Source organism: Electrona antarctica (genome assembly GCF_951216825.1).
Source record: "Electrona antarctica genome assembly, chromosome: 15".
Taxonomy (NCBI): Eukaryota; Metazoa; Chordata; class Actinopteri; order Myctophiformes; family Myctophidae; genus Electrona; species Electrona antarctica.
This window is the reverse complement of record NC_136796.1, coordinates 28981122-28993277: the sequence shown is the minus strand read 5'-3', so window position 1 is coordinate 28993277 and position 12156 is coordinate 28981122. Positions and strand designations below refer to the sequence as shown.

At 42.0% G+C, this 12156-nt stretch overlaps 1 protein-coding gene across 1 annotated transcript; it reads right to left on the bottom strand.

Annotated features, from left to right (window-relative positions):
- Positions 1-310: 310 nt before the first annotated feature.
- nup42 (nucleoporin 42) lies at positions 311-8952 on the bottom strand. Its single transcript, XM_079522417.1, has 7 exons — positions 8599-8952; positions 5467-5758; positions 4373-4461; positions 3548-3627; positions 2734-2820; positions 2077-2179; positions 311-1159 (listed from the first exon to the last, which is right to left on the bottom strand). The coding sequence occupies exons 1-7, from the start codon at positions 8780-8782 to the stop codon at positions 621-623; spliced, it is 1374 nt and encodes a 457-aa protein (XP_079378543.1). The 5' UTR covers positions 8783-8952; the 3' UTR covers positions 311-620.
- Between the last annotated feature and the right edge of the window lie 3204 nt (positions 8953-12156).

The window sequence follows — 12156 nt, the reverse complement described above, 5'->3', positions numbered from 1 at the left end:
TCACCCAGCACAGCTGATTAAATTTAAAATAAGTGGCTTTTATTTATAAAAAGCTTATCTTTATTCCTTACTTTGATAATATTTTCTTTCATGGTCACTCTCTTACAAAGACTGTGGGAGTGTGCACAAAAGCCAATCTAACATAAGGACACAAGGACAACGTCAGAAGAAAACTATTTTTTGCATAGCTAAATTCACCTTCTTATTTGAACCACTGCGAAAGATTCTCACAATGTGAAAATGTATGAATATGTAATGTAATGGTTAATACACAAATGGGAATACGGTATGAGACAAAAACAAATGTATATGTTGTACTGTAAGGCCCAGTTCAATCTTTATAAAAGAGACGTTTTCATGTAATTAAATTGAGTTGTGATTATGATTATTATACAAATTCACTATTTTTTAAATTGAACCATGTGATAAAGAAAAGTTCACATGAATTTAAAAATGATCCACGTGAGTATACAAAATAATTCACATGAAGAATTCTGTTATTATGAAACAAATACATGTAATATTCACATTGACATGAAATGTCTGTGGTTTTAGTGTTCACAAAGCAGTACCCAGACAGAAACCTCTGTTTTTTGTATTTCAATGAATCCGTCTTGCTTTCACACCACCAGTAAGTCAGCCGGGGGAGGCTTCAGAGGGATCTGGCCCAGGGTGAACCTCTTGGCCCCATACTGAATCAGTTCCTCCGGCGTCAACTCGCTCCGAGCGGTGAAGAGGCTGTCTGCCGCCCCTCCCGTAGAACCTGCCGCCACAGCAGTCGCCCCGAACCCTCCGCTCGTCTGTCCAAAGGCACTTGGAGCACTTCCTCCCGTTTGCGCCGCGCCAGCGCCGAAGCCGCTCCCAAACCCTCCACCTGGGGCGTTGGCCGTCGAGGAGAAGCTGAACCCAGAAGCGGCCCCAAACGCTGAAGTGGCCGGTGGTGCTTTGTCTGCGGATGGCGCGGCGAAGGAGAACCCAGTAGCAGAGGGAGTGGAGGCCACCGGGGCGGAGCCGAACCCAGTGGGAGGCTGCGTGGGTGCCACTATGGCGCTGCCAAATCCCGTTGAAGCCGCCGGGGCCGCTGGGGCGCCAAACCCTCCACTAGGAGCAGCAAAGCTGAAACTACTAGCCTGTGCTGCAGGCGCTGACGACCCAAAGCCTACATTGACACAAAGGTTTTAATGTATCGTTTTTTCAGAAAACTGGGGGCAGAAATATGGGAAACACTATCAAAATTAAATAAACCATCACTATCACCCAAATAGGATGATTTTGTTTTATTCTTACTGTTGGAATGAATAATACACACCTTTTTCAACATCAACCAGTACTTAGATTTTAAATCAATCACTGATGTTCTCCTTTATGGAGTTGGCTCAGAGCATTTGCACAATAAATAAGCCCAAAATGACACACGCACGCACTTTTTCAACATCAACCAGTACTTAGATTTTTAATCAATTACTGATGTTTTCCTTTATGGAGTTCGCTCAGAGGATTTGCACAATAAATAAGCCCAAAATGACACACGCACACTTCCTTTAGCGATAAAAGCACTCACTCAATTGCTGGCACTTGAGACATAGCTCTGAAAACATTGGGGCTATTAACACTGTACTTGAGCCTTAGCGTCTCTCTGGGGCGAACATTCAGCAACAACAGCCAATCTACAAGCTCGCAGGACGACCCTGATGTAAACAAGTCTTAGTGCTTTTTATGGTTTCATCCTCGTAGCAGTTTTTGTATTGGCTTGAGCTTTCTTTTGAAATGTACCCGTTCTAAATACTATGAATACAATGTTCAATCAATCAATGCGGCTACAAGCTACTGTGCTGTTGTTTGACATGGTATTTTATATTTGCTTACTGAGTTTACTGAGTGCTTTGGTGCAACGTTTATTTTAAATGTGCTCTATAAATAAAGTGGATTGGATTGGCTGGTCTTGGCAAAGAGAATGTGTAGAGAGAAAAGAGGAGGGGGCCTAACATAGAGCCCTGGGGGGACTCCACCGGTCAATTAAGAATATATAGGGTTTAAGTGGATAACCCATTTAACATGATTATAATGAACACCTACCTCCACTCCCAAAGCTGGATGTAGGGGATCCGAAAGCAGCTACTGTTGTTGATGCAAACCCCCCGGAGGATTCCTGAGGGACTGGGTTGTTTAACTCTGCAAGCTGACATACACAAAGGAACAAGTATTACTGCTTGCTTCTTAATAAGAGGCCTGTTGTCACGGAAACGGTGGACAACATGACATCATCCACGAAGTCATGTCTCCCTATAAAGTGCGGTGCCCAGAAGCATTGAAGAATATATATATATAATATAGACAGATATCTTATACTACTAAGCATCTCATAGGCAGATATCTTATACTACTAAGTATCTCATATTGTAAGACGTATTCAGAACTATACATCAAGGAGGTACCTAAATCATTGGGCTCAAGCTGACTGCTACTGACTAGTTCATCAGCTCCCTCCCCCTACGCCTAAGGCGAGATACAGTCCTTTAATCATAAGGCCATAAAGCCTTTCCCAACACATCCTACTGATAGCCTCTACAAGTATAGGTATTCTCAGTTACAAGGCCTATTCTGCAAATGCCTTCTAAATCTAAAAGTAGTTAAGACACACTGAGCAGATGTACAGTACAAGCTCAGAGTGTGTGTGACTGTGTGTGTGTGTGTGTGTGTGTGTGTGTGTGTGTGTGTGTCTGTGTGTCTCACCATAGCACCCTGAGTAGTTACATTCATAGCTCTCAACTCCTGGACCCTGCTTCTCCATTGGTTGACTAGTTGATTAATACCATTAGCCTAATGTCAGAGGAGAAATATATCATTAATATTCAATTATCGATCAGCTGTCTGTCACTACTAATAGGTCTTATATCACAAGGAGTTAATACATGTGAGAGATGTGACATGGCAGTGCTAGCTAAGTATGCATCATTATCACTCGACACTCGTTCATCAAAAGTATTGGGGTCAATCTTTTCTCCAGCACACCACTACTCATGCAAAAGGCAGAAATGGCTTTTTCAACCCCACTGACGACCATGTTCAACGTTGGGCTTGGCATCAGCATTCCTTCTACTAGCAGTAGTAACCTGTGCAGCCCTAATGGGTGCCATTAACCCATTTTTTTAGACCTGAGGACGATTCTACAAATGCCTTCTAAATCCTGACAGTTTTCTGAAAAACCCATGTTTCTATGTCAGTGGTGCTCACACATTTCATGTCAAGGACACCCAGAAATATATGCAATTAACCGCGGGCCCTAATCTGAAAATATCTTGTTCCAGGGACCTCCCCCAGAAGCAAAGATTTGAGTTAAAAACGTTCGCTCTGAAAGAATATATATTCAAAGATTTGCACCACATTTTCACGATTTTTTAAAAATATAGCAGATCTACAAGCTCCTAGCGCGGCACTCGGTGCCACACTACAAGCTTGTAGATCTGCTATTTTTCAATAACTAAAGTATAACATGATGCTAAAAACATCAAAAGGGGTTCCCGCCCAGAATGGGTTTTAAACTCACGTAGCCCTGCAGGTCTCCTGAAGCTCTTGTAATGTTGTAATACTCCAGTCTCAGTTCTTCTGGAGACAGATCTGAAAAACCTGTAAATGGAACACAAACGATCGCAGTTCATCGTCAAGTCTTAGTGACTGTGAATTCACATATTTAACCCATTAACTAAGACCCCAGGCTAACTAAAACTGTCCTTTCCATTTCTGAAAAATGTATGTTGCTATACGAGTAGTGCTCAAAACATTTTCATGTCAAGGACCCCCAAAATGGTATGCATTTGGCCACAGACCCCCCATCTCAAAATATTTTGTTTCAAGGACCTCCAGAAACAAAGTTTGAGTAAAATATGTAAAGCACACAGTGACACGCTATGATATATCTGCTATATCTGCTATTTTTAAATAGCCAAAGAAATCTAAAATTACACAGATGCTTTCCTGATTTGAAAGGGTAACACATGCCTTTTTTTCAAGTTAGTGTAAAGTGGCCCTCTTGAGCAGACCTGGAGGAGACCCGTCGTTGATCCAGGCAACAACGCCTGCGTTCCTCGCTTCCCGTTTGAAATGCACTTAATGCAAAATATTCTTTGACCGTTTAATCGTCACAATCTCTCGTGTAAAGACCATAATATTGTTCACATTGCTGTCGGATGGAAACCTTGTATGACCAAAAACTGTTACTTTTCAGGAAATGATCAAATCAAAATGTGTTGTAATGGATCCATTGTCGGATTCACAACATGCTCTTGTTAACCTACTTTTCATTGGTTCAATATTTATAAACCCCACAGACACACATAACTGGCAGCAGAAAACAGATGACTTGATAACCAACCTGATATGTTCGGCTTGTGGGCGGCATAACACGAGAAACCCCACTGGCCTGAAGTCTCCCAACTCTCCATGTCACTTTGAATGACCTGCCTGGGTGAGATCAACACGTCACGTTCACATAAACACTGTTAACAGCAAAACCATTTACTAATGGACAATTGTGGTTTATTCTATTCTATTTGTACAACCCAAGTCAAATTAACACTCAGAATGTTACTGTGAATTATCACCTGAACTGTTTGGAATGAATTTGTATCTTTATGATAAACATCTTATAACAGAGAGATAGATAGGTAGATAGATGATATACTTTATTAATCCTGAAGGAAATGTGTTATGTATCAAATTGGTTCTAACCTTATACAACATTAAACAACATTTCTCTGTCATGATAACACACTTCTAGGATATGCTTGAGAGATTCAAAATTGTGTATGTACATGTTCAGAATAATCACTGGCAACTGTGTTTTAAGAGCAAAAATGTATAGAAGCTGTATGCATTGGGAATATACCGCAAACACACCCAGTCACAATATATATACCACCGCCTCTCGTATGACTGATGAAACATGTTGAGCAGAGGTTGACACTAAGGGTTGCCCACTGGCAGTAGCCTGGCACAGCCACACTAAACCCGCCCCTATTGCATATGCATATGCCTTGAGGCGGACGCAGCCCAGCGCAGTGGTATATTAGTATCGCAACGCGAGGCTACACTGGCAGGTGAATAAAAGATTTGGGCAGGAGTTAAGTGTGAACGCTTAGTCATATTCATACAGGAGGTATTTGTCATTAAAAAAAATTGGTATGACATTTTTTTAACACACTGCCCCGGAAAGTAAAAAAATAAATACAAAATAATGGTGTTAAATTGAACGGTAATTCAAATTTTACCCATACTTTTATAATGGACAATTTACTTTTCGGGCAAGTGGGCATGACCTTTGGGCAAATGGAACATGACCTGTACTTGCCCGATGGGCAGTACAGGTCCGACGGGCAAGTGCCTCTGAGACCTTAGTGTCAACCCCTGTTGAGATTATTTGAAACCCATATCCCTACTATACTGCACTGCCAAAACACACAGACTTACAAGGTTTTCTCATCCTCCTCCCCTCCTGCTTTTCCTCTCCCACCCTTGTCAAAAGTGTTGGGAGTGCTGGTCAGTGCCGAAAATCTATTCTGACTCTGGGAGGAGAAACTGAAGTCGTTGCTCTTGATGTTTTCTCGTCTTCCTCCTCCTCCTCCTCCTCCTCCTCCTCCTCCTCCTCCTCCACCCCAGTCTGAGTCATCACCACCCTGAGACGAGAAGGCCGATGGCTGTATGTAATTCCCTCCACCTCCACCCCTTTGAGAAGGGTTCACCCATACTCGGTTCCCAAACCCTGAGACGGAGAGAGAGAGAGATCAATTAATAGCAAGGAAAGCAACTGTTGAGCAGCCTGAAAGGGCCATTCACACTATAACTATAACTGCAGCCAGCCAGCCAATTGGCCAATGGTCGTGGCCCTTGGGCTTCACGTCCTCACCGTTTGGCATGCCCCCCTAGCATATCGCAAAAAACGACTGCACGGTTCAGCCAGAACTGCTATTTTTTTAAACCAAGAAGTCCCTTCAGGCTTGGTCCCTTAAAAAGTATGTCAGAAAAAACATTGCCAAACATTAAAGGTGCAATCAAGTACTGTAAGTCGATGTCCTACTCATGTTTTGAACTCTAGTCTCCCAATATCCCATATGGGAGACCAAACTTCTACTGCACTATAAGAGAGAATGCCTACCTGGCCAGGGGATATAATTACTGTGCTTATGACATTCAGGCAAGTACTAGGCTACTTGTCAGCTAGTCCTAGAATGGCTGGCTGTGATTTTAGGATACATACATGGCATGCATTCCAGACACACAGGAGTGCCAGCCTGCCAGGACACAGCCATAGATCACTCCTATGCCCGCCCGGGTAGAAGACTGGACACGTCGTGGAGGCATTTAAGTTATGGCACTGTGTGAACTCATACTCTCACACTTGCTGCGACTTGGAGGCATATATCGTCCTCTAGATCAGTGCTTCTCAACCAGTGGTCCGGGGACCACTTGAAAGGGTTCCAGGTGGTCCCCAGGTTAAAGAGTTGTTAACCAAATGGACCCTTATTAGATCTTTAACTCTTGAGTGTCTCAAGAATTAAATTATTGCTAAACCATATGCATTGCTTAATTTACAAGAAGTCTACACAATTAGAGAATGTAGAAGAATTGTTATCTCTACTAGTGGTACCACATCAACACATCATGGAATTGTGGACAAAATTGTATCCAATGAACGACAGCAAAAATATTCTAAGTCTTGGGTCTGAGAAGCTAAATCTCATCAAATGGTGGTCCGTAGTCCGTACGCGTCTCAAATGCTGAATAAATAATAGACCTTGATATGAAAAGGGTCGAAACCCAGAAACCACTGACTGCTCTAGTTTCAAATACGGGGAAGCAGCTTTTTGCTTCTACGGGCCGACGGCGTGGAACAAACTCCCACTGTACCTTCGACAGGCAGCCTCTGTAGACATTTTTAAAGCTCAGCTCAAGACCCACTTTTACACCCTTGCTTTTAATTGATTTATCTGTCTTTTTAAAAAAATGTTATTCATGTCCTCACTGTATTGTTTATGCCCTGCCTTTCTTTTCTTTTTTGTGTAAAGCACTTTGAGCTGCATTTCATGTCATGAAAGGTGCTATACAAATAAAGTTTTATTATTATTATTATTATTATTATATCCATTTGGAAGTTCTGGCAGAAAACTAGCCACAATTTGCAACTTTTTTATAATGGGATGAGTCTAGAGTTGCAATACCATCCATTGAAATTGCTTTTGCGATCTGCTTGTATTAAACAACGTTAAACTCGCCAACATTGCAGCTCTAGGGCAAGCTTGAATTATCCTCTTTCAATGTGCAAAGCATTTGTTTCATAAAAATCCACCGTAGACATGTTATGAGCTACTTTCTGGTGAGAAATTCTGTGCAGATGATTCTTTTTCTAAGTGTTGGAGTTTGGAAGCACTCGTTTTATTAACGGGTCACGCTGCTGCTTCCTGCATTATGTGCAATTCGAAACAGGTGGTACGCAGGGCCGTTCAGTGACTTCGACAAGTGCTTCCAAACTCCAACACTTAGAAAAAGAATCACCTGCACAGAATTTCTTGACAGAAAGTATCATAACATGTCTATGGACTACGGTGGATTTTTATGAAACAAACGCTTTGCAGATTGAAAGAGGATAATTATAGCTTTCCCTACAACTCCTCAAGTATTTGGAATCATCAGATGGGGCAATGTTGGTTGGTTAGTTAGTTAGTTAAACGTGGTTTAATACAAGCAGATCGCAAAAGCAATTTTGATGAGTGGGAGTCAATGGAGTGTATTGCAAATCTAGATTCATCCCATTATAAAAAAAATCTAGATTTGCAAATTGAGGCTAGCAGAAAACGTGTGTTTAGACTTTAGAATTAGTAAAATATCTACACTTTTCCACGAGTTTCACTGTTAGCTCGTGGTACATGAGCTGTACACAAAGTACACTTCACATGTACTTGGGAATTTTCTTGTTTACAAATTACAATCATGTTCTGGATGTTTTATTGTGTCTTACATAGGTAGATGCCTCGAATAAACCCCTTGGGCTTTTTGCCTCATCTTACCACTTCCCTTTTCTTCCTATATTTGCATGTTTATTGTGTTTTGTTTTTATACTGTGCAAAATAAATAAATACTACACTGAACATACTGCAACCCACCCCTTTTCCCCCTCACTGTATGTTTTTTCCCCCTTTTTACCTCCTCTATGATGATTTCCTGTTTTTTTTAGCTAGTGTATATTTGTACGTCTCTAAATGTTATGATGAATTGAATGAAAATGGTGGACCCTCTTGTAAACAAGTGTAATGCTGGTGTCGTCCACTCACAGTTGACAGTTTTTGTATTGAGTTGTACTTGAAATGTACTGTAATTCTGCAAACTGTTAATAAATACTACAATCAATCAATGAAGACTTAATCACGCGTTGCTTTGGATGGCTGTTAAAGTAAATTAAAAAAGTATCAAAACTATTATTATCCCTGAACTTACCACCACCTCCTCTTGGCTGCTGCTGCTGCTGCTGCTGTTGTTGATACGAACGGGTATTGTCATTATATCCATTATATCCACCACCTCCTCCACCTCTATATCCACCTCCACCTCCACCACCTCCTCCTCCTCTATATCCTCCTCCATCTCCACCACCTCCTCCACCTCTATATCCACCTCCTCCACCTCCTCTATATCCTTCTCCTCCTCCTCCTCCTCCTCCCGTGGGGTGTTCATTCCAACATTTGTCGCCATAACGACAGCGGCCTTGAACGAAGAAGTTGCACACCGGCATGGTGTGAATTTAGACTCGTGGTGGCGACTCGTGTAGTCTTTATTTTACTGAAGTGTTGTCGTTCTTCTCCAAACACCCTCCATGTTGGACTGACTGACTGTCGTCGCAAGGTTTCTACGTCATCACCACGCTACAAGAGGCGAAACTGCTCATAGAGTATTTGGAATCATCACTAGATGGCGCAGCGGTAGCGCTGTAGCCATCACTCCAATATGGCGGCAGACCTCAAACACGCACGTATGCATTTTATTATAAATTATTGGTACAGTTAAACTTCTTGGGAATAATCACAGAGGTACATGTGTACATTAGGAACAATAACATTTAGTTGGTATGTGATAATAATTTGTTTAGATCTTATTATTATTTTATATTTGCATTGGAGCGGATGGGGACTATCTCAGTATTTTATTATAAATTATTGGTAGGCTACAGTTAAACAGCTTGTACATTTTCACAGAGGTACATGTGCACAATAGGAACAATAACATTTCGCTGGTATGTGATAACAAATTTGTTTAGAATTTTTTTGAGTAGGATTTTTTTGTGTGTTTGTATTGGAGTGAATATGGATAATCAAATTGTATTATTCATTATTGGTACAGTTAAACTGCTTGGGAATAATCACAGAGGTACATGTGTACATTAGGAACAATCCCAGCCAGCACGCCGACGTGGGTCCCATATGGTTTAGAGGTGGGCTGCCTATGTGGGAGCCAGGTGGGATAACTATATGGGACCCATATGGAAATGTCAGCGGGCACCAGATGGTTCTCACCTGGGTTGCCCGTGTGGGCTTTAAGTGCGTTCTACCTGGGTCCTAGGTGGGCCCCACCTTGGCAATTTGATGTGGGACCCAAGTGGGTCCTAATTGGGCTAGCCCGTGTGGGCTTTAAGTGGGTTCTACCTGGGTCCTAGGTGGGCCCCACCTTGGCAATTTGTGAAGGATCTTTCTGGGAGGTGTCTCTACTCTCTAGTCAGTTTTGGGTGTCCAGCTTCCTTCCCCAATGTCCACGACCTGGTCTGACTGGGGACAGACAAAATACAGTTAACTGAAGCAGTCTCACTCAGTTACCAATACTACAGATGTATTCCATACCACAGAACACTGTCAGCCTGCTTGAGTGTCTTCAAGTCTAGGGCTTTGTGTGGCAGTATTGTTTCAACAGCCAATTATCTGCTGCTGTACAGTATCAACACGGGACGCCAAGAGGTCAGTTTACCCTCGCAGGCACTTAGCAGTGTGTTAAAAAAAAAAGAGGGAACAGCTAATGCTCTCCAACTGTGCCTGGCAGACTGTTATTCACTGATCCCATGTTGAAAATGGCCTCCAATTAGCACAGTGAATGACCGACACCTTATTACAAGGGCCATGAGTGTTCTAGAGCAGAGGCAGAGCTGCCACTAGGGGTCGCTATAAGACTTATAGCGCAAATAAGACATACCCTCCCTGTGAATATTCTGTTATACAGGGTCTTGTTTTATGAGGATGGTATTGTACTTTCTGTTGCCCTGCAGCATTGTAAACATGCATATTTAAAATAAAAATAATTGGTGAATATAGGATATATACGCCGCGCGAATATAGGATAGATATATATATATTTTCTTCTTCCTTTTATATATAATTCTGCTATTCAAAATTGTGATTCCCCCCAAAAAATGAGTCTATTGGAACTTTTCATGGTTACCGGTATTTATATCTGTGCACTGTAGTTGATTCATTATATTGATTAGCTGTGGTTTCTATGTGTGTTCTGTTTGAAAATACAATAACCTTTATATATATTGGTGGAAGAAATCCATTAGATTTTCAATAGATGACGATTCACATTGACCTTAAAGGGGCATTCCACTCATTTTCAACATTTTACTATGTCATTAATGTACCTTAGAGCTGTTGTGTGGAAATACTAAAAAAGTTCCCCCATTCTGTGTTTCCTAGAACTAGAGGTCTGAAAAAAATCATTAACATGGTGAAACACATCTTGATGATGTCATCAAGATGTGTTTCACCATGTTAATGATTTTTTTCATAATTACAGTTAGGAAACACAGAATGGGGGGATTTATTTTGTTTTCACACAACAGCTCTAAGGTATATTAATGACATAGTAAAATGTTGAAAATGGGTGGTTTTCCCCTTTATGGCTTTGTTGTGATTCAACATACTTCCAGTAGAGGGAGTGCCAACCTAACCTTCAGGTTGAACTGTCTGCAGGCCACACAGAAACCCTGCACTAAAAGATAGTGTGAAGATTTCCTACAGATTAATAGAACCTTTTGTGTTTATTTTATATACAGCAGTGGTTCTCAAAGTGGGGTCCCTGGACCCCCAGGGGTCCTTGAGGCAGTCCCAGGGGGTCCCCCAGCTAAATGATAGTTTGGAACCAAATGGGCCCTTGTGGGTCTGTAATTCTGAGAGTTAAATTAACATAGATTTTCAATACAAATTGGGGTCTCTCAGAGATAGAAATGCCATTAAATGGGGGTCCATAGCCTATTGCATATCAAACTGAGGGTCCTTGAAATTAAAACAAATCTCTTATGGGGGACCCTGGCATATCTTTTCAAATGGGGGTCCGCAGGGCTAGTGTCAATTTGGGAGTCCTTGACATGAAAAAGTTTGGGAACCACTGACAGTATATAATGTCAGGTGACATGCCAGTTGACACAATTGCTGTTAAGCTAAAAAGGTTCAATCCATGCGAAAAGTAACCCCATAAAGAACATTACCCAGGTGAGACATGTATACAGACATTGGGCCTGATTCACTAAGCTGTTTGCACCCACATTTTGGGTGTAAAGGAATTTTCCAAACTTCCAACGTTAGTAGTCTAGCATAAGGCTAGTCTATAATGTCATTCTAATGGCATACAGCAATCTTTAATTGGTCCCACTAGACCTGTACGTGCCCGTTGGCCACCGGCCTACTTGAGAACGATGCAACTTGGGAACCTAATAATTCCCGTTGTCAACTTGTCATAGCACCCGTTTTAACTATCTGTCAGGGTCCCTTTTGTGCCCATACTGTATATGGATATCTCTGTATCTGTCGTGCAAACTGACTGTGAAAAGTGTACTGGTTAAGTAATCAATTGGCAGGTGTGAGGTTGCCATGGCAATCAATTGGCTGAGGCAGAGGCTGGGAATTGCACAGGTGAGGGGACTTAGGCTGATTAGGCCCACTGGCAGAGCCTGATCAGAGCCTTCTGTGGTGGTTCTGGAGAACCGTGGGTCCGACTGACTCGATACCGGGCACTGCACTCCCTGCGGGGGTGTGGAACGCGTGTGTCGAATGTGAAGTCGGTGGGGCAAACGGTTCTCGAGTTACATGCATTACAACCGTACACACACGCACGCATGCACGCAGA